This window comes from Choloepus didactylus (assembly GCF_015220235.1).
Source record: "Choloepus didactylus isolate mChoDid1 chromosome 23 unlocalized genomic scaffold, mChoDid1.pri SUPER_23_unloc1, whole genome shotgun sequence".
NCBI classification, from domain to species: domain Eukaryota; kingdom Metazoa; phylum Chordata; class Mammalia; order Pilosa; family Megalonychidae; genus Choloepus; species Choloepus didactylus.
The window spans coordinates 2549098-2572750 of NW_023637590.1; the positions used below are offsets into that span (position 1 = coordinate 2549098).

The 23653-nt window shown below is 45.7% G+C and overlaps 1 protein-coding gene and 1 long non-coding RNA gene across 4 annotated transcripts in view; one reads left to right on the forward strand and one right to left on the reverse strand.

Moving 5' to 3' along the window:
• PI4KA (phosphatidylinositol 4-kinase alpha) overlaps positions 1–23653 on the reverse strand; it is a 106452-nt gene that overhangs the window by 81114 nt on the left and 1685 nt on the right. For all 3 annotated transcript variants that reach the window (XM_037823487.1, XM_037823485.1, XM_037823486.1), the window contains exons 2-5: positions 6880–6996; positions 4605–4698; positions 1005–1093; positions 388–460 (exon numbers count right to left, since the gene is read on the reverse strand). In XM_037823487.1, the coding sequence (XP_037679415.1) occupies positions 388–460; positions 1005–1093; positions 4605–4698; positions 6880–6996 (373 nt within the window). The remainder of the gene's footprint in view (positions 1–387; positions 461–1004; positions 1094–4604; positions 4699–6879; positions 6997–23653) is intronic.
• LOC119524857 lies at positions 10505–21479 on the forward strand. The gene is made up of 2 exons (XR_005214882.1): positions 10505–10833; positions 20484–21479. It is a non-coding gene; the product is annotated as an uncharacterized LOC119524857 (long non-coding RNA).

The window sequence follows — 23653 nt, forward strand, 5'->3', positions numbered from 1 at the left end:
CCATCACGCACGGGGCACTCTGTGGGAGAGCTTGATCTGGTTCATGGTGTATCCAAATCAATAACACATTTAAGCCGTGTTATCACACAGTGCTTTCTAGGTTATCGGCAGCTTACGCTAGAGGAAAAATGACCTTTGGAGGTCAACTAATCTACCCAGACATTTTGTAGGTAGAAACTGAGGGCCAAATGGGTGAAGTTACTTGTCCAAGGTCACCCAGCATTTATGTAGCAGGGTCATGCTCCTAGTACATGAGTCCACGCAATCTAATACAGGAAGACTCTTATCCATCAGGCACGCATCAGGTACTAAACAAACAGAAAAGACTGGGGAAAGCAAGCCAAAGGGTAACCAGAAAAACATCTGGGGAAAAGAAAAATGCCTTACCTTTTTCTTGAATCTCCAAGGCCTGGCACATTCCCAAAAGGACATGCAAAACCTGCAAAAGTGCCTCTAAAATCTATAATAGCAAAGGAAACAGAAAAAAAAAAAAAAAAAAAAATACAACTTATAAATGAAATCCAATAAACACCACAAAATTAATTCAGGATCAGAAGTTTTAGATAATTACCTTGTTCAACCCCAAGTCATACAAATCAGTTCTACTACTTCCTCTGTATTCTGAAAACAGTGACAAGTACCCCCGAAAGGTTTGCGTACTTAAAGATATGAGCTACAGCTATCTAGAAAATTCTCCTCTATGAATGACTTTAATCTCCAACCCAGAGCCAGGAAAATGAGCTGCCCCCATGTTTTGTTGCCTACCTCACAGGGCTACTGGGAAAGTTGAATAAAATAATACTCATTAAAAAAACCACTTGATAACTGGAAAAGTACTAAAAGCAAGTATTAAACATTTTTTTGATATGCTATTAATAATATGGAAGAAATCGACATAAGCAGTCCAATCACACATCACTTTTTTTTCCCTTTTTTCACCACTCCGGGACCCTCTCTGATCTAACGGTAAGGCACACCAAGTCGACAAGTCAACACAGGCCTACCTCGTCTCTAAGTGAGGGGTCCCTATACGCCACGTCCGAGAGCAGAGTCACCAAGCAGAAGCTGAAGCTCTCTGCAACTGGGAGGGCACCTGGAAGACACAGAGGGACAAATCAGATCACCAGAAGTGCGAGGCCGGCCACATTACCCGCATCCAGCCCAGAACCTTCCCTCTCTCAGGGAACGCCGAGGGACAGCGGCCTGCTCCTCGAGATGCTTCTCAAGGAGCCGGTGTGGGTCCACACGTTTGCTGAGGAACACACACTCCACCTTTCTTTAAATAAAATGTTCTGCATCAATAAATAATTAGAGAATGCAGGGCCTCCCAGGGTAACGGATTCCATGTTTTCCACTCCCTACCTACACAAACGTGAAAAATCAATCTTGTTAGAGTGTAAGTGATGGTAAATGGAGGCTAATCGTCAAATACTGATTACTGTGACTTTAAGTTGAATAAAAAGCTTATATAGTTTCTTTCTTTTCTGCTTTATTTTCACAAAGGAGAAAAATCCCGTAAGGGCCCCTTTCCCCATCAGGTTTTAGGTCCTTCTGCTCCTCAGTCCCCTAGCAGGAGCCTGTTAGCAGACAGACCTCAAGGTTGGGAGGGGATCACCACACCTGACAGATCGACAGCTAAGACGCTGGCCTTCAAGGGCACTTCCAATGTCAGATGCACTGACACTCGGGCTCAACCTCTATTAAACACGCAATCAACGTCCAGCATTGAATATTTAGTGGAGGACGAGACACTATTTTATACACATATTCATAATACTACACAACACAGATTGTTGTACTTCTAATTCTGTGTTTATAATTTATTTGCAAATGCCACTGGAGGTCGCTCTTGGGCACTCTCGAGCTTCAGTGTTCCTCAGAACCACCCAGAGGGCTGGCTGGCACCCCTCCCTAGGTCTCATTCAGTAGATCTGATTCAGCAGACCAAATGTGGGGCCTGATAACTTGCATTTCTGACAAGTTCCCAGGTGACGTGATCACTGCTGGTCCACGGACGACACTTGAGAACATCTGTGCTTGTTTAAAAGCATAAGTAATACTGCCTTAACTAAAAAAGGAAAGCAAAATACTATCCAATAATTGGAAATGCATATATGCCTCTAACAGTGTTTCAAATAATGGTAAAACCTGAATTCTGAAATGAATCCACATACACAGGAGTGATATTTGTTTTTAAATTTAAAAAAATAGAAAATGGTATCAACATCTGCTGGTGTTCTACTCCAGTTAGATAACACAGTGGTGGGCACAGATGTTTTAGACAGACTTTTGGAAACAGAGCTCTCCTCACTTATACTCGCAGCCCACCGAATTCCAGGATGCATACATGACTTCGGTGACAGGACTCAAAGTTTCAGGCACAGCGGGTCACCTGACACGTCTTGTCACCAGACAAAGGGCAAGGGGAACCCAGGAGAACAGCCACATCGGGGCCACACAACCAACAATATGACCGTGGTCATCTTTACAGGCGCCATGCCCTGCCACGTGCGGACGCAGGCCTCCGGCCTCACAGAAGGTTACGGGGGAACTTCAGTTTCACGGGCTGTAAGCATGAAGATCTAGGCGGACTCCCAAACTGACTGTGGAGCCCCTGGCAGTCAGTGCATGAAACCATCCACATTACAGGCGTGGAAACACCACTTGGCACATGGTGGCCCTATGTGAATACTTCTGAAGGGAGAGAGGCAGGAAGGAGGGGAGCAAGAAGAAAGGATTATCTAACTGTACCTCTGACCTTACAGAAATCAAAATAAAATATAAGTTAAAAGGAAACACACTTTAAGAACAAAAACACAAACAATCCAATTAAAAGACAAGGAAAGAACTTGAATAGGCATTTCTAAAAAGCAGATAAACAAACGGCTGATAAGTAGATGAAAAGATGCTCAACATCATTAGCCTTTAGGGAAATGCACATCAAACCCACAACGAGAGACCATCTCACACCCGCTATGACAGCTATTATCTAAAAATAAGAGAAAATTACAAGTGCTGACAAGGATGCAGGGAAATAGGAACCCTTGTACATTGTTGTTGGGGATGTAAAATGGGGCAGCTGCTATGCAAAACAGTTTGATGGTTCCTCCAATAGTTAAACAAAACTACCATATGAACGGGCAACTCCACTTCTATGTATGTACTCCAAGGAACAGAAAGCAGGGACTCAGACAGACCCTTGCACACCAATGTTCACAGAAGTATTATTCACAACAGCCAAAAGGTGGAAGCCACCCAAGGGTCCATCAACAGATGAATGGATAAACAAAATGTGGCACAGCCATGCAATGGAACATTATTCAGCCTTAAAAAGGAATGAAATTCTGATACCTGCTATAACACAGATGAACCTTCCAGACAAGAGGCTCAGTGAAATCAATCAGACACAAAAGGACAGGTATTGTACAATTTCACGTATATGAAATACCTAGAATTTGCAAATTCACAGGCACAGAAAGTAAAACGCAGGGGGCAGTAAGGGGGATGGGGAGGTACTGCTTGACGAGTGCAGGGTTTGTATGGGGTGATGGTGGTGGGGATAGTGCACGGCAGATGCGATAATCCCACTGAATGGTATGTTTGGTGGTGACTGAGATGGGAAAATTTATGTTGTGCGTATGTTTCCACAATTTAAAAAAGGGAGAGACTAAAAAAACAATGACAGTTAAACCCAACACATGATCCTGAAGTGGATCTAATAATTGAGGAGAAAATGTCCGAAAGGACATTACTGGGACAACTGACAAAGTTGGAATATGGACTGTGAGCTTTATATCGATGTTAAGCTTCTGAAACTTGATAATTGAACTTTTGGTGGTTACATAAGTGAACATTCTTGATCTTAGGAAACATTCATGGAAGTATTAGGTGTTCAAGAGGCACGATATATGCAATCTACTCTCAAATGTTTAGAAAACAGACCAGCAGCTTGGCAGGCAGAAGAGACAGACAGACAGATGGATAGATAGAAATGATATGGAAAATGTGGCAAAACGTTAGAAGTTGGTGGATTTGTGCCCCTGAGTAGGGTGATGTTGGAGTTCTCTGTATGGATTTTGTATTGTTTCTGCATTTGTCCTACGAGAGTGAATTTATTTCAAAATATAAAGTCTAAAAAAACAAAAAAATACACATGAATTTATTATATCTCTAAAGGCACAAAGTTTAACTGATTCTTAGCAACAGCAGCAAAGTGGCAAAACAACAGTGGCCGTGGTGCTGGAATCCCCAGCCCCCAGCTCACCCCTCCCTCGGGGAAGCCAGCCGAGTGCGTCACTCCAGGATCAAGCCTGTCAGTCTAACCAGGGACTGGTCGGGGACAGGCAGGTGACAGGAGAGAAGGTTCCCGAAGGTCTCAAAGTTCTCGGCCAGGCTCGGAGGAGTCCTGCCTCTCCTGCCGTCACCCACGGGCTCTGGGATTGGGAGAGAAAGCTCAGCCCAAATGGCTGTGGGCGAGCAGCTATCCGACAACCAGCACTGGAAGCAGCTAGAAGCACCCTGGCTGACGTGTTTGTATAATTAACCACTTGATCCTTACAGAACTCAGAATGTGCATACTCAGGGAAAACACGATCCGGCCTTACCTCTGCCTTTCCGAGCTGTGCTTTCTTCCACCCAGTACACTTTAGGAAGACCTTTTAGAAGCCGTAGAAGATACGGAACCACGGTCTCTTTGTGCTAAAAAGCAAAGATCGCATTTAATGACATATATGATGGGGAGTTTTTCTGCCTCAGTTAAGCCCGAAGCAAAGTAAGGCACAGCCACGTCCTCACCAGCTTGACGATTCTTCAGGGACAAGGGAAGGGCACGGTCATTCACAAGGACTGCAACCCTCCCCTTCTCTGCCGCCTTCCGGGGCCTCTGCAGAAGACGGTATGTGGGTGCACACACACTCGAAACTGCCCTCGGTGGGAGCGGTTTTCAGAGAGCCCCAACACCCATCGGGGGCCCCAGGCTAAGACCCTCTGGACGGGCCAGAAGCTCTCAGCTGGGAGCTTCCAAACTTGGTGATGCCTTTGTCGTTCTTGTCCTTTTTCCTTGTATTTTTTTTCTCCTCATGTTTTCTCTTGCTCCTCTTACACTGAGCGTTAGACTTTATGGCCAACAAGAGCCCAAAGAAAAAATTCCTTTCTTCTAGATTCCAAAATAGCTAATCGATATGTAACTTCAAAATCGTCCACCATGGGCTTCTCTGGTCATTTCTCTATTTACACTTGCTGCAGTTAAGGCTATTGGAGAAGTGTGCGCCAAATAAGGGAGCTATTTAATGTTCTGAGATATTGGAGAAACCGTGTGGTGGTTTTAAAGACGTGACCTCACGAATTTCTTTGACACTCCTCTACCAAAAGGTGGAGTCTGATTCACCTCCCCTTGGAAATGGGCTGCCCTGGTGGCTTGCTTCTAACTGCAGAGGAATTAGCCTAAATGGGACTGTAGGAGCGCCAAGGCCAGGTGAGAAAAGAGAGAAAAATCCATGCCCTTTGTCCTGTGGAAGGAGGTGTGGCCCCGGGTGCTCTATTCCACACACGCTGTTTCGGCGTGTGCAGCAGGGGGTGAGGTGACTGACCTCGGAGGAGACCAAGGACTGTAAACGCCAGGTGACCGAGAGAAGGCCGGTCCCCAAGGCTCAGGGGTCTCCAAGGCTAAGGCGAGGCGTGCCAGGCTCCTCTCCCGGCATCCTGAGGTCCCCGGCCCCCCAGAAGCACAGGTGGATTGTGACGTTAGAGGGACACCGTCCCCCACCCCGGAGGCTGCCGATCCTTACCAAAGGCAGGTACACTTCTCAACCCCTGCCACCTCTCCCCAGCCCAAGTGACCACTTCCAGGACTGACAGGGGATTCTCGCAAGTTTCGTGCTTGCCAAAGATAACAGTCAACAGCAGGCATTTCTTATACAGGTAAAACAAATTCTTTTCCTTCCTTATAATTCATTTTACATTTGAATAGGATTTGGCAAATGGAAAAGTCGAAATGATTTCCTTCCTTCCCATGTTTACAAATGAACAGGAAGAATTAAAATGCAGCTTATGTAGCCAGTTTTGGTTTTCTGTGTGGCCTTGGTCAGGCAACCTATTTCATTTTTTAAATACTGCTGTACAATTAAAATGCTTAATATGTTCTGCCAAGTATATACATACCGTCAAAAATTTTAATGCTTATTAAAGTAAAATTTCCAGGCCATGCAACCTTTTTTAGATAAAATTCAAATATCTAATACTGTTATCCTTCCTAACATAGCACAAATTAACTTGGAATTAAAAAACTGATTTTCAAACAAAACAAAGGAATAAGAAAAACCAATATCCTAAAATAACTACATTGCTTCCAATATGTTTTGTTTGAAATGGCTTTTTTATTTAAAAAGTTAATAATAAAAAAAATGATTCTCAGTAATGATGAAAATAGAAAAAAGATTCTCCACCTGGAGATGAACTGTAGAAAAAAGATTCTCCACCTGGTGATGAACTGTTGGCTTCAGTTAGCCTTGGTAAATACAACAGAACAATAGCTACACTATCTTCTGTTGGAGCTATAAAGTGGGTTTTCAAATCCCTTTCAAATGGTTTATTAACATGTGCTCTAAAACTTACTATCAGAGCTTTGAAAAAGATGCTATTATATCAAATTATCTCAAACAATACTGTGCAAAAAGCAAAATTCCATAAGAAGTACATTATTCCCATCTGCTCCATCCACCTCCCCATCTCGCCCCACTCCCCTCCCCACGTGCACTAGATTCTTATGCATTCTTCCGGCACTTTCTATTCCAATATAAGCAGATGCAAATCTAAATCCTATTTATCACACCCCCCCTCCTTTCACACTGCAGAAGCATTTTTAACTTGGTAAAGACTTGCCTGGAGATCCGACTCGATGAGGAAAATCCCCAGTGCAATAACGGCGTCTCTCCGTCGCTCGTCCAACTGGAAGATCCCATGGAAATCGACTGGGCACATGCAAAGCAGCTTTTGGACCTGGAAAACAGGACCAAAACAAACAAAACACAGCTTCAGAAAATATAAGCCCACGTTCAGAATAAACCAGTACCACAAAAGCCCAGTGACCTGATAGAACCAGGAAGTCATTAGGATTTTTCAACTTGAAGCTCACAACAAGGACATCTCCAACTTCTGAACCGACTGAACACATATGCCCCAAAAACATACACTCTGAGGAACCCGAGCTCAAGGATCAAAATGATTTCTGCAGAGGAGGTGGGCCTAATGGCTGGCATCTGCCTTCAATGCCAGCGCTTCCTGGGGGTGCCCAAGCAAGTCACCCAACCTCCCTCGGGAGCTGCCGACCCTTGGGGCACTTCAGAAATGAGGGGGTGCCCAGCACAGAGTGAAGCTGTCAAAAACCACCCCTGCTGTTCCAGTGGAAAGCAGGCAGGCAATATATCAGCAACTCACCGAACAACTGGGAAAACCAGAATTCTCTACAAAAACAACCAACAGCAGATGCCTGTTACACAGCAACCAAAAATTTGGATCTCTTACGAATAGGAAAACAGGTGATGCCCGTCTTGAAAACCTCTGCCACAAGGAGCAGTGAAGGAAACAATCAGAGATACCAAGAGACCTTGCCACCGTGGCCCCAAACGAGAAGTGGCAGGGTCTGTTAGCTAAGAAAATCAAGTGGCTGCCCTGAAAATGCTTTACTGAACTACCACTGTCATTTTTTCAAAAGAAACCCAGTTGCTTTAGTGTGCTCACAACCTAAAGAGGCATACTCTTTCACCTTCTAATTTCTCTTCTAGGAATCACTTTAAAGAAATAATCAGAGAAGGATTGTATGTTATGTGAATATATCTCAATAAAATTACACTTTAAAAAAAGAAATAATCAGGAACTCAGGCAATACACTCAGCACAGTGTTATCTATAGTAATTTAAAAAACATGAAACAATCTAAATAATCCACATCAGAATAAAGTATGATTCAACAACCTGAGGAAACAGTAGGTTGAACCGTATGAAACTGCTGATATTCAGACATTTTTAAACCACAAACGCTTTCATAAAGTTCAACCTCAAAGTACACAGACATTAAAACAGTGTTTTACTAAGAGTAAGTAATGACATGGAAAAATGCTCTAGATATTCTGTAAACCCATGAGAAGAAAGTTCTTAACTGTCACATAAAGAAAAATTAATGCAAGAAAACATATCAAATGTTAACAGCTTGAGGGTAGGATAACCAGCGGTGCTTTTTTTTTTTTTTTTTTTTTGCTCTGTGCTTTTTAATATTTTCCAAAATACTTTCCCTGGGAAAATATTATTAATATAATCAGGAAAAAAAAAAATCCAGTAACATGGAACACACGTGTTCAGGAAAAGGCTCCCTGCTCCGGTGATGAAACACTTAGGCGAAGGAGCATAAAGCAGCAGACAAGCTGGACAGAAGGGCTGCCCCTGACTTTCTGCAGTGCTCCCCCGAAGGGGAGCCGCGGCGCCATCGAAGGAGCAAAACAAAACACAGAGTAACCCCGGCAGCCGGACCCGTCAAGGACCCTGGCCGCTTTAAAGGGGCCCCAGTGGCCACACCACACCCGGGAAGACAGGGTCAAGGTTTTCAGAGGATCCCTGCAGACAAGCAAGATTTCAACAGAACCAGTCAAAGAGATTCAGAGAATGTGGATTAACGGAATCAACGCTAACAGGAGGGAAGGTTCTGGGGCCCGATCAAAGGCCGTGCCCTTTGCCCCGCTGTGCGCAATCCTTTATCCACACCCAGCTCGGACACAAAGACCGACTCTGCCACATGCAGCTCACATGCCGGAGGAGAACGGAGACGCTGAGACCTGCCAAAATCGGCATGCTGTCGTCACTGACACGGAAAAGATACAAAAAGATGACACATCAATATTCCCACATACCAGACACAATCACACTTGCAATTTTAAATAATCCTGTGCTTGGGTCTTTCCTCTGACCCTATAGATTTCTTGGGGACATGGCAAGGACCATGTTTGGTTCTTCTGTTGTATACAAATAAATTTAACGTTGCTCATTTTTCAGACTACAGTGCACGTGGACTCTGCCCCAGCGCTTTCCAGCCGGGAGACACGCTGAGCTCGACTCCCCGTCCACACAGCCACCTTCCCGGGGCTGCTCTGAGCAGCAGACAGAAGGGAGGACATCCTGGAGCCTGCCGAGGGCACAGTCACCACTGGAGGCAGCTCTCAGGCAACACGACACAACGAGCACCTTCTGTTCCACTGCTCTCCAGTATCGTCCTTCCAAGGGCTACACGAGCCCAATGGGTCAGTGGGCCTTTCACTCGTTCATCCTCTGTTTACCAGGCACTGCGCCAGGGGCCGTGGGTGCAGAGTCACCCGAGCCCACAAGGGCCCAGCTCTCCTTCTAGACAGACGCAGACAAACCACACAGAGATCAGAGACGCCCAGGGCCTAGAAGACTACTTCCGAGGAGGTGCCTGTCAAACTGGGATCTGGTTAAGGAACCAGCCGGGCCCAACTGGGAGAGAGCTTTCCGGGCAGAGGCCGCTGCGGCAGCAGCACAGCGGAAACGGGAGGACGGAAACACCCGGAAGGCCAAGAGGCAGGTGGGAGCCGTCCAACGGGGCCGGGGTGAGGGCTGCAGCCTCATGGCCATGCCAGACCACCCAGAGGCCTTAACGACAGGGACCGAGGCTCGCAAGATCACTCCGGAGGCTGCCAGGGGAGTGGAGTCTGCAGGACAAGAGTGAAAGCAGGGGCCAGTCGGGAGAACCCTGCAGCAATGCAGACAGAGACGGGGTGAGCGGAACGGGCACTGTCCTCGCAGGGACAGAAGTGGACCGAGGCAGGGTAGGTTCTGGACAAAGAGAGGACAGGGCTTGATGGCGGGGAGATGCGGAAGTGAGGGAAACCGTGTTTTAGCTACCTGGGGGTCGCATTTTAATACTGCCACAGTAGAAAGCACCCAAACAGGGACATTCAGGAGGAGATGAGTCTGGAGACATTCCACGCTAGAGCCGGCCAAAGAGAAGGAGCGTGTGGCCTCGAGACATTTGGGTTCAAGGTCCATGTGGTCGCTGTCTCCCTGGATTTGAAGGGCCCCAAAACGTTCATGGCCACGACAATGATAATCACAGCCACCGCTCTACTGGTGCCGCAGCTGAACGCTGAGCTCCTGGAGGGCACAAAGCATCACCTGCCATCTCTGTACCCCCACCGTCTACACAGCAGATGGGACACAGGTGGCCAGGCAGACGGAAAGGCGTGCCCACTCGCCCTGCCACCTGGGCGCTCAGCCAGATTCCACCGACTGCTGTGGCCTGTCCGCGTCTCTCCATCCCGCCCCGCCCCTATCTGGGGGGCTTCTACCCACCTACCCATCCTGAAACCTGCCCCACAGGCCAAGGGCTGACTCCAAAGCCTGCTCCTTCATGTAAACCATAAGAACTGGATTTCTGCTTTGAGGGCAGGGCTTGGGGTCTGGATTTGGTTTTTGGTTTGTTCCTTTGTTTTTCAGGTGTTATACTCTAATCTGGAAAGTACTACTAAGGGGCACCCCTCTATTTCAAACGCCCTGAGGGGCTCTGGGCTACCCCAACTGCAGACCTTCCTGCATTTTCCTACCCTGCCCAGCCTCCTGCCACCCGGACTTTAGCCCAGGGACACCCGAGGTGGACTTCGACCCTACAGAGTAGGAGGCAATAATCTGTGCTGCTCTAAGTCACCAACTTTGGGGCGATTTCTTACAGCAGCCACAGAAAACGGACACAGCTGGTCACCAAGAAATAAACAACACGTCCAGCCCGGACTGCCTATCAAGAAAGCTATAAAAATGAGTCATCCGATTACAGGTAATTGTTATTTCCTTCTTTATCATTTTCTATGATGAACAGCGGTAACTTCAGAATCAGAAAAAAACACTTTACAATAGTAGAAACAACTTGGCCATTAATGCAGATCTTTTTAAAAAGACACTAATATTTATGCTCTTAAGCTCAGAGCATATATTTCAACAGAAAGAATCTGGGTGATCCAAGAACAAAGAAGTAATGTAAAACCAAAGGAAAATCTAGGACAAACAAGGCAAACAGAAATTTTCTGTATTTGATGGTTCTACCACTTCTGTGATTCTGGCATGTTAGTACTGGCAAATCTGCTCCTACTTTAATTAAATACAACTCCCCAGGAGTCCCAATCCAAGTGGGAAAGCTTTTCTCTAAGGGGATAGGAGACACAGATATTCCAGCCCAAGAACCCACGGCTTCAGGGAAGAGACGGCAGAGAACTCAGCAATGTGAGACCACCCAAAAAAGGGACCTGGGGGAACTGAGGTTAATCTCACAATACTGTCCCGAGAACATTTCACAGCTCTGTGTACATAAAAGCCAAATTTATTAGATTGCTTCGTTAGGAAAAAAATCATGGGAAAGTGGAATGTGACAGCGAGCCGACCTTGGCCTAATTTCGCTACGGAAGAAACAGAACACACACGAGCTCAACGGCCGTACAGCAACGATGTTCCCCCTGACCTTGGCCTGAAGACCACGCACAACTCCCAAGTGCACCCAGAATCAGAGGCACAGGGCTGGGACAGGGTGCAGTGACACCCTGTTCTGCGGGCTGGGCCCAGGCAGGTGAAGCGGGCCCCAGGCAGCAGGCTCTCGGCCAGCCCCCGTCTGGCCTGACTCTCCCCACTCCAGCACTTCTGCTGCCGGTCCGCTCCCCTTCGGTGGCTCCCCGGCCCGGCCTGGCGCCCAAGGTCCTCTCTCCAGCTCCTCCCGCACACCCGGGGACAATACAAGGCTCACCTGTCCCGCAGTTTTCACCCGCCTGCAACACTGCAGCCAACCAGCCTTACCTCCCCTGTGAACAGTCTTCCCACCGTTCAAGAGCTATCTCAAAGCTCTCCTGCTCTCGAAAATTTTCCTGATCCCAGCAACTCGACGCGCTCTCTCCCATCGCACTTCCGGACACCCCACGAGGAAGGCTGCACTTCTCGAGGCAGTGGCTTTCCTTGTATCTTACCCGAGGGACAACTGATACTTGTCACGTTCCCCACAACCATAAGCTCCCTGCAGACAGGACTGTGTCCCACACATCAGTGTCCCCACTACGCCTCACCCACTCTAGAAACTCGGCTGAGTGGCACGAAAGGGGCCAATGCCACAAGCCCTTCAGCGAGGCGAGGAGGGAGAAGAGGGACGGGACGACTAGAACCCAGGCTTCGAGGGCAGGGTGTGCCCCGTGGGGTGCTCGTCATCGGGTCTGTGCCGGGCACAGGGCTGGTGCTCGCCTGGCACTGAATAAACACGTGCTGCACTGCTGAATAAACGGAGGGACGGATGGGTGGATGAACAGTCAAATGACACGACAGTGCACAGGTATACTGGGGAGAGAACACAACCCCTCGCTCACAAGGCTGGCGGGCCAGTGGGAGTTCAAACCACAAAAGCGACACCACAACTGGCGAATGCCACCAGGCAGCAATCGAATCGTGGGGAGCCCTGAAGCCTGGCACCAGGTTCAGGCTTGGATGCAAAACGCCCTTGGGACCTGGGACCCCGGGGGGAAGACGTCTGAATCCTGAACCCGGGTCCTACAGAACCAGGCTCACATCCAACGAGGGAGAACCTGTTCTGTGGGTGGCTTTCCCCAAGTGACAGCAGCTGACACTTACTGGGCATTTATCACATGCCAGATGCTGGCTACTGAACCCCCACCGTGAGCCACGCGGGAGATACTATCAATCATCCCCATTCTAGAGATGGAGAAACTGAGGTCAAGATCCTAACTGTGAGAATGAAATTAAGTTTAGCTTTCACACAGAACAGGTGTGCCTTGCAGGGTGGGGCAGTTAAGAAATTGGCAGAAGGTTAAAAAGACAAACTGTAATCCACAGTCAGTCCCCCTGCTTATCCGCCCACTATCTACTATCCTTGCAAGGTGGAGACTCAGGGTAGAGGTTCCCAAAATAGCCTCATAACTTGTTACCAAAGTAGCCCAGACTGGCTCTAAAGAGGCCTGGGCATAACCATTATAGTCAGGGGTGGAGATTCCTTCCAAAGGTTCCTAATGTCGCAAATTTGCAAGAGAAACATATTTCAAATGTTTCCAATTTGGCGGGCTGCATGTTTCAAATTTGCTGGGCTAGTTAGGCTTGTGGAATAGAAAGTAACCTCTGGAGTATCAGCCAATGGAGAAACAGGGGAGGGACTTGCGGTTAGGTTTAGGGGATAAATACTGCTGGGTCTATGTTCTGCGCACCAACCCCCACATTTTGGTTGGGTGCCCGTTCTTGCAAGATCGTGAATAAATTCTTTTCTTCTCCACAATCGGGTGAGCACTTATTCCTTTTAGGAATAGTGCTTGTTTCTCACACTAACGCACAGTAAAGCTTTAATACTTTATTTTAAAAAATGAAAAAGAAAAAACCCAAATAACCTTGAACCCTTTTTCAGATTTTTAAAACAGACCATCAGGTTAGTTGTTTTGGGGGTTCTCAGGGGTGTGGGGGGCTAAGCCGGTCACTATGAAAGGTCACTCAGCTCAATAACTGACAGAGATGGCCAGAGTTCCTCCACGGGAAACACGGATTCAGGGGGCTCTACCCGCCACTTGGAGGAGGTCACTACGCCAATGACCAGAGGGCAGCAACAGGTGCAACTTAGATTTTTAGAAGAACTCCTGATAGTGTTTTAACCCAAGGCTATTAAAAGATAAACACCATGGCTGCAAGTTTTGACTCCTGAGGTGAGGAGATGACACACCGAGGAGAAAGTAAGTCGCCACCATGAGATGTCTTCGCAATCTCGTTTCCTGCCTTAGTGGCACTTGACAGGAACCCGGTGCTTGCCCCCTTGGCCGGCCACTCTGAGCCAGCCTCCGCCACCTCCGCTTGGTGGCCCACGACGGCCCAAGGCCCCACGGCCACCTGTCCTCAACCACCCCCATGCCCACTGTGTCTCCTCCGCAGGTGCACCAGGATGACAACAGGATACAGAGGCTGCCAGATCACCCTGGAGCTCTGCACCCCCATGTCGACTTGTTAGGGTCTTCCTCCTTCAACCGTGAGGCTGCCGAGTATTTCCTTCATCAATCTCATGAGGACAGGGCATGTGCTGAGAAAAGTAGGGGACTTCAGAACCAAAGAGGTGGCCGAATCTCCCTTGAGGATGTCAAGAATCCAGAACGTGACAACTGGGGGTGTGTGACACTTGGAAGAAAGGGTGACTCAGTCACCACTGGGACTGCACAAACCGGCCATGGCAAGAATGACCCCCACTTGTGTGACTTCACTGAGACTCACTGCTCGAACAAGCAGGTGAAATCCACCAAAGAAGTGGATGACCGCACAACCAACTCGTGCGAGATGGGACCCCGGATCTGGCTTGGCAGAGTATCTCTGACAAGCACACCCAGGGAGACGGGGGTGACGAGGGCTGAGCCACGGTCACCCCAGCAGCGCATGCACGTTGTGTTTACTTACCTTTACCTTTTTCTGTAAGCTGTATCAACATTCAGCAGGTTCTTTCATTTGCACCTCTCCTTCAAACAAAGAAATGCGGTACCCACACCCACCCCAAAATAAGATGCCATCACAAGTCTGGATGACAAAGCAGAAAACTGTAAACGGGAATCAGCCATAGGAAAGAGTGTAGGTAAGGAATGCTGGTCAAAAATAAAGCTACAATAATAGCATTACAAGCTGGCCAATTAAACAATTTCAAAAAGTGAACAACGTTTGTTATCTGAAACCTCTGGGAAAAGACTTTCCAGAGAAACAAAATTCTCTGAGAACTCAAGATTAAACTTTCAGTACTAGTCGCAGTTTTTTGTGAAAACCATTTTTAAAAATTTATCTCCAATGTACTGCCTGCCTCCTTCCTTAATCAGAGAACACCAAACATAAGTTAACATTTCCTAAATGACTCAGAGGTATAATTAGAAACGAAGGTGATGGTGACATGAAGCAAATGCAGGGGGAACAGCATTTACTCCTACACACAGCCCTGGATTGTGGTTTAATTAAAGCCGCCTTTTTGGCCATTTGCAGATGGATGTACGACCTTATGAACAATCAGCAGGGCTTTGTGCCACAGTAAACACGGGCAATGTCACATCTGCTACAAAGCACAATTAGGGAGTCAAAACTGGAGAATAATAACAGAAACTACCATTTCTGGAGCCTTGCTCTTGCGCCTAAAAAGGTGGAGCACACTCAAGTGCACACATCTGATTCATGGTGCATGTTTCAATGGGTGATTAGGTAAGGAAATTAAATAAAAGACATCCAGATTAGAAAAGCAGTAGAAATATATCTACAGATGACACCACCTCATACACAGAAAATCCTAAGGAATCCACTAAAAATCTACAAGCAAGGTTGCAGGGTAACAATATCAATATCCAAAAATGAACTGTATTTCTATATACTTGCAGTGAACAATCCAAAATTGAAATTAAGAAAACAATTCAATTTACATAGGAATCAAAGAAGAATAAAATATTTATGACTAAATTCAACAAAGCAGGTATGACACTTACACTCTGAAAACTACAAAACATCATTGAAAGAAATTAAAGACCTAAATAAATGGAAAGACATCTCATGTTTGTGGATCAGAAGACGAAACTGTTAAAGTAGCAATACTCCCCGAAATGACTGTGTATTTGACACAATCCCCATCAAACTTGCCAGCTGCTATCTTTACAGAAACTGACAAGCTGATCCTAAAATTTATATGAAATTCAAGGGATGTGAAAGAACCAAAACAATCTTTAAAAGGTACAACAAAGTTGGAAAACCCACACGTACCAATTTCAAAACTTGGTACACACCTAGCGTAGTCAGAATAGTTTAGCACTGCACAGGGGAGGACTTACTGGTTAATAGAATAGCGTCTAGGAATAAACCTATACAACAACGGCCAATTGACGCTGACAAGGGTGAAGGAACATTCCGTGGGGAAAAACAGTCTCTTCAAAAAACGGTGCTGGGACAACTGGATGGCCACGTGCAAAAGTACGAAGTTGGACCCCTACCTCACACCATATAAAAAATTAACTCAAAATGAGTCAACTACCTAAATATAAGCACTAAAACCACGAAACTCTTAGAAGAAAACAGAAGGAAATCTTCATGATCTTGGATTTGGTGGCAAATTCTTATATATGACACCAAATATATGAGCAACAAAAGAAAAAAACAGATATACTGGACCACATCAAAAAAGGTAAACAAATGGCCAGTGAACACATGAAAAGATGTTCAACATCATTCTTATTAGGGAAATGCAAATCAAAACCACGAGATACCACTTCACACCCACAAGGATGGCTATAATTTAAAAAAATGGAATGTTGGAGAGGATGTACGGAAATTGGAACCCTTGTCCATCGCAATTGGGAATGCAAAATGGTTCAGCTGCTATGGAAAACTGTTTAAGGTTCCTCAAAAAATTAAACATAGGATTACTATATGACCCGGAAATTCCATCCCTAGGTATATGTCTTTCTTTTTTTTTTTTTTTAAGCAGTTTTATTCACACACCATACAGTTCATTCCAAAGTGTACAGTCAACGGCTCTTGGTATCACCACGGAATTGTGCATTCATCACCACAATCAATTTGAGAACATTCTCACTGCGCCAAAAAGAAAACCCCACATCTCTTATCCCCTGCCTAATTCTCCAGCCTATTTTTATGCCAAGCTGCAATCATTACAGCCTTTAAGGTCATCAAATGAGCGAACAATTTTCCTAGCTCTGGGCCTTTGCACAAGCAGTACTTTCTGCCAGTACTCTTCCATACATGCTAAAGCCTGCTCTCTGTTTAAGCCTTCTCTGTTCCAATATAAATCAAGACCCCTCCAGTGTATTAGAATAGCTAGAAGGACGTACCTGAAACTGTTGAACTGCAATGCAGTAGTCCTGATTCTCGATGATGACTGTACCACTATATAGCTTTTATCCTTGGACTGTGTGATTGTGAAAACCTTAAGACTGACACCCCCTTTATCCAGTGTATGGGCAGATGAGTAATAAAATGAAGACAAAAAAATATTATAATGGAGGTGTGTGTGTGGATGAGGGTTGTGAGATGTTTTGGGTGTTCCTTTTTATTATTTTTTATTTCGGGGGGAGTAATGAAACTGTTCTGAAATTGACTGCTGTGATGAATACACAACTATATGATGACACCATGAGCCACTGATTGTATACTTTGGATGGATTAGATGGTGTGTGAATATATCCCAATAATATTGCATTAAAATTTTTTAAAAAAGACCTCAAGTCACCTCTCATCACACCATATACTTTTACTTTTTTTAGTATTAGCTGAGCTTTTAATATTTTTTAAACTAATTTTATTCACACACACTCCATACCCCCAAAACACATATTCCTTCTTCCCCCTCTCCCTATTCCCTGGTAGCTTCTATTTTACTTTCTGTCTCTGTGTATTTGCTATTTCTTGACATCTTTTGTAAGTGATACCACACAATATTCATCCTCATGTGTCCTGCTTATTTCACCGAGCATAATGTATTCCAGGTTCTTCCATGTTATAGCATGTCTCAGAATTTCATTCTTTCTTATGATCAAATAGTATTACGATGTGTGTATGCACCACATTTTGTTTACCCATTCATTTGTTGATGGACACTTGGGTTGTTTCCACTGCCTGGCTATTGCAAATAATGCTGCTGTAAACAGTGGTATACAAGTATCTGTTTGACTTCCTGTTTTCCCTTTCTTTGGGTATACACCTAGCAGTGGGATTGCAAATCATCCGGTAATTCTACATTTAACCTTTTGAGGACCAACCAAACTGTTTTCCAGAATGGCTGCACCATTTTACATTCCCACCAACAGTGCATTAGAGTTCCAATTTCTCTACTTCCTCTCCAATACTTGTTACTTTCTAGGGTTTTTTGTTTGTTTTTTAATAACAGCGAATTGTTGTGGGTGTGACATGGTATCTCATTGTGGTTTTGATTCACATTTCCCTAATAGCTAATGATGTTCAGCATTTTTCCATGTGCTTATTGGCCATTTGTATATCTTCTTTGGAAAAATGTGTATTCAAGTCCTTTGCCATTTTTTTAATTGGGTTGTTTGTCTTTTTGTTGTTGTGTTGTAAAAGCTATTTACATATTCTGGATATTGAGCCCTTATCCAGTATATGGTTTCTAACTACTTCCCCTCATTCTGTAGGTTGTCTTTTCACTTTCTTGATAATGTCCTTTGATGTATAAAGGATTTTAATTTTGATGAAGTCGAATTTATCTATTTCTTTTGTTTCTCCTGCTTTTTTGATGCTTGTTACAATTCTAAGTCATATTTACTTGCAATTTTTTGTTTAACGTTTGTCTGTCTGCCTCTGTCTGTGACGGCCAGACCACGCTGATTTATTCATCACTCTAATGCACAATGTCTAGCAAACAGCAAGAAATCAAACATTGATTATATAAATGAATGAAAGTCGCCATCTCCTGTGTCCATAATGGCAGAGCCCCAGCCGGCTTGAATCCAGGCTTCCAGACCAGCCCAAAACACAGACACGTTCAGGAAAAGAGAAAGGCTTTGGTAGCAGAGATAGAATCCAAGGAATAAATGCAAAAGAGCCTGAGGATTCTGCCTCGACCCTGCATTTATCTGTCAGTTTACCACAAATGAAAGCAGTGCTCTGGCTGGCATGACAATGTCCCTAAAAGGCCATTTTTCCAAATTGCCAAGATAACAAGAGAAGCAAACACATAAATAAGTAATGGGGAAAATGAACTGCACAGCTAAATTTCAGCAATCCAAACCAACGATGTGAACAGCTTCTGGTGGAAGGGATCGGAGGAGACCACATCACTGGCTGCAAAGCACAAATGCAGAGAGCAGAAAGGAGAATCTGCGCTAAGGAGCCAGAAACAGAACATCTCTGCTCTCTGGGAGAGCAAACAGCCACCAACACACCAATTCTGAGACCACCACGGACATCAACAGAAACAAGGCAGCCATAACAATCTTCCTAAAGCCTGATGGGGTCCTGTCACCCCCAGGCTCAAAAACGTTCACGGGCTCCTGACCTGCATTGCCAATTAAACCCAAACTCTGAGCCGGACGCTCTCCATGTGAGGCTGCCCATCACCTTTTCCAGCTCACTCCAGCCTCCTTAAATGTCCTCTTTCTGCCCACCTGTATTACCTGTTGTTTCCTCGTTCTCTCATTGTCCTTTGCTCTCCATTCTGTCAAGGGGCCTGAAAGGACCGTCCCTCGCCAACTGCTCACCATTTACAAACATCCACCATCATCATTCCCAAGCGCCCCTCTTTAAACTCCTGACTGAAAGTAAACTTCCATGGAGTGTCCACAGCGCTTTCACTTTCTTAGAGCATCCTCCACTTTCCTACCTTATATTACATTCTTTGCATACCTGCCCAGAGCAACAAAGAACAGGTTTGGGGACGAAAGGAACAAGTACCTGCCCCTCCCACCCCAACCCAAAGAAGTGCAAAGCAGCTCAATATCTTCCCAGGGACATTCTTTCCTTAGGTCACGGAGACAGCCCCAGGCTCCTTGCTGAACGGACACTGGCTACCCAGTGCCCATCACTGCCGCTACTAAATGCAAATTATTTGAGAGTAGGAACCGTGTACTCACTTAGCAGACCCAACTACCAAAAATAAGGGACGGAGAGCAGACACATCTGGTACTCAGTGTTCAAGCAGCAGGGACAGAAATATAAAGAAAGCACTGTGTTCAAGTTTCCACACAGTAGAAAAAGAAACAGAGCTGTATCGTCTGATTCTAGCGCGTCTGTGTTTATAATACAACAGAGCCAACCATGGTCTGATATTGTTAATCTTGCTGTCAAGAGAGTAAGGTATCTTTTTATGCTTACTGAGATGGCAGGGGAAAATAAAAATAAAATCCAACCCTGGTGAAGCTGTAGTCAAACAAGCACGAGGATGTGTTGCTGATGCTATCATGACTAAGTACAATCCTTTGAAAACGGCTGGACGTTAAACCTCAAGACCCATCTACAATTTAGTACAAGTAATTCAGAAGACAAAATGGCAGGGGCACAAAAGTGCTTTTGGGAACACTTTAACAAAAAGAGAACACTGCAAAGTCTAAATAGAGAAGTGCTTAAATAAATTATGATAGGTCTATGTAAAAAATAACCTGCAGCCATTGAAATTAAAAAATAATAAAAAAATAACTTGCAGCCATTGAAATAATAAATATGGACTATTTTTGAAACAAGCAATAAAATTAGAAACACTATGAATATAGCTATATATGGTTAGAGACTAAAAAGGGTCACCAAGAAATGAAGGTGTCGATGGGTTAATGTGGCATGACTACAAGCAAAGATTTTTTCCTTCTTACAATACCTTCTTAAAATATTAAAATTTTGGTCTAATAATAATGGTTCTAACAACATGAACATCCCTGCCAATCTCACACTCTCTTTCCTCGTTCCACGCATGCTTCTTTTTCACAGGGCCCCTCAAGGCAAGAAGAGAGGACAGAAAATGCTGTTTCATGATGCTGAGGAAAGGCCAAAACCATCATTTCCATCTAGAGGATGGACTGGATAACCATGGACCCCCAGAAGCACCTGCCCACACAGTCCTCCGGTTATAGATCAGCATTAACAAACTCATCCTCTGGAGCACATGTGTCCACTACGGGGGTCCAGTCTGTCCCCAACGCCACGGTGCCATCTAAAACACACCAGACCAACAGTGAGTCCTCTGGTGCTTGGTCTGGGAGATGATGCCTTAGGAGATGGGGAAAGGACTCTGACCAATGCCTCCTGAGGGTGGGAGAGGACTGGAAAGGGCAGGGAACGCGGCCCCGTGTGCAGCTCTGTCCAGAATGCTCAATGATAAGGGGTCAGGGGCCGCACTGGTGTGTGGCACAGGGCAGCCATGAAGAGACAGAACAGGTCACCGATTCCCTGGAGACGGAGGGATACAGACAGGTAGCACGGAGGCTCGGCAGGGGCTCAACCACATTCTAAAGATACGTGAGAACCTGGGAGGTGTAGCAAAGACTAGCAGGCAGATGGGAACGGAGACAGGGGAGACCTGGGTTGCAAAGCCTCTTTCTGTCTTCTTGTCTATTTTCCTCTTCTTCCCTTTCTCCCAGGGGGAGAGGGCTGAGGACTGAGGGGGGCTTGGTCCAGGAGGCTTCACCGAGGGCATCCTCGGTAGCGGGCTCCAATCCTGAGGGCACGGGGTGGGATGCCAGTTACAGGGGAAGCCCAGCAGGAAAAGGTCCAAGCTCAGACACGGAGCAGAGCACACGTGCCCCAGGAATGTGGCAGGAGTCTGGGCACCAGATCTGGGGTCCAAGAGCAGAGGGGGGGCAGCATGCAGCAAGTCGGACTTGTCGCTGGTCACTTAAGCCACAAAATTACAATTATTTCTTATTCAGCTGGGCCTAGGACTATAGATACATAGTAGCTGCTCAATAAACGTTTTTCTGAATAAAATATTGATTTAAGTAATTAACAAAAATTGAAGTCCACTGACTAAGGATAGGACTGGCTCCACAGCCTGGGCTTCTAGAAGGTAAGTGGGGTGAATAAACACATCTGTGACACATAGAGGGACACAAATATGGAAAATTAAGTCTTTAATGTGCCTCAAGTGCCACTAAAAGCTTTGCCGTTGCCACCTGAGTTACCAATGTCTGAACTGACTGGTCTAATTGAAAGCTTAGCCTTCTCCAGGCCAACCCCACCTGCAGCAAGCCCCACTCAGTCCTCCGCCCACTCTCTGGGGAAAAAGAGAGGCAAGAAAAACAGAAATGAGAGAGCAAGCCAGAGAGGCTGACTGTGCAACACCCATTGCCCCATGGGTACTTGTAAATTCCTTCCCTCTTAGGAACCTCAAGAATCTCTTCCTGAGGAATGCTCAGGGCTTCTTGTCACTTGTTTTAAAGCAGGGGGATGTAGTAAGCAGACACAGATTATAGGATGAAATAGTAGCCACAATCCCCAGCATAATCAAGACCCAGGATTCTAGATAAGAACAGAGGAATTTACATACAGTTGATGGGCCAAGATACCTACAAAAGCCTCCCCTAAGAAAGAAACTGTTTCAGGGGCTGGCCCACGTGTATATAGAATTGTACTCACAGCTGAAGTTTATTACGGTGAAAGGATATCAGTAAGGGAAAAAAAGGCAGGCCAAGCCTAGAAAAACCCACTCACGGCTTCCTTGTGTTCTCTCCCTCCCATGAGGGGACACACTGAGCATGCTCCTTTCCACAGCAGCAAAAAATGGGGTAACTTGTGCAGTGTTTCCATCCCGGGGGATCCATCAGCAACTCGGAGCCCAAGGTTCTTACTGGTCGCTGGACATGTAGGCACCCTGTGCCTGGCCACAATCAAAATTCCAAACCCCAGAAGGAAGGTAGGTGTTTGGCATAAATTGTAACGTTCATATAACAGCTGCGGCACAGTGAACCAACCTTATCGGTTAGGGAACGGAGGGCACAGCTCAAGAGCCAAGTTCTCAGATGCCATCCAAGGACCAACCTTGCAATCAGGCCCTCCTGAAGTTAGCAGCCTCATGAAGGGATATGGGAGGATTTGGGTTTTCTTTTTTATCTTTATTTCTTTTCTGGAGTAACGAAAATGTTCTAAATTTGATCATGGGAGGTATGCACAACTATATGATGATACTGTAAGCCAGCGATCATATACTTCAGATGGTTTGTGAATATATAGCAATTGCATTTAAAAAAAAAAAAAAGCCTCAGGCCTGTCAGGTTAAGATTTGTAAACGTTGCCAAGGAGACTGAAGTGCCTCCCAAAATAAGAGATGATATTGGAGAGCTACCAACCTGAAGACTATGTTCGTTGCAAAATATATTGTAATCTTGACAACTGAAGAAATTAAGGCTAACGACATTCCTGCAACTAGTGAAGGTTGAAGGCAGCCAGTTGAGCTTAAGGGTCTTCTTCATTGATTTTCACAACACTCCTTATCAAGTACCATCCCCATTTATTATGGGCGGAAGCACAGACTCAGGGGGGGGGGAATCTGACCTACCCAGAATGTTACTCAAGATTTAAACACAGGTGGTCTTTCCACTCCATTGTACTCCCTTCTCTAACTAGAAGCCAGGTGGGTTCAAGTCTCCCACACCTGCTCACCCTGCAGGTGGATGATGAAATCAAGAACCTACAAAGCCAAGGACTCGGCCCCTCTGCCAAAGTACCTAAAGCTGCCTTTTAGCTTCACCCAAGACCAGAGCCACAAAACCATTCCCTACCACTGCAGGCAGGTCTCCAGGCGCCACTGCTGTTCTCCTACCATCTTTCCACCTGCCCAGACACGGGGAAAATAATCCCACCCAGTCAGTGCTAACACCACCGTAAAGCGTCGCATCACTTAGCGGTGAAGGAAGAAAGCACAGCCACCCTGTGCCTACCTGCTGTGGGAGACACTCTATGCACTAATTCCTTTAATCCTCATGATCAACCTCATTTTACTGACAAGGAAACAGATATTTGGAGAGTTGAAATAACTGGCACAGGACAACACGGATAGTAAGTAACAAAGCAGAGACCCCAACCAGGTCTGACTCTAAAATCTGTTTTTTTCCACCATCCCACATCTTTGAGTTGTTTTTCACCTCCCAAAACACAGAATTCCT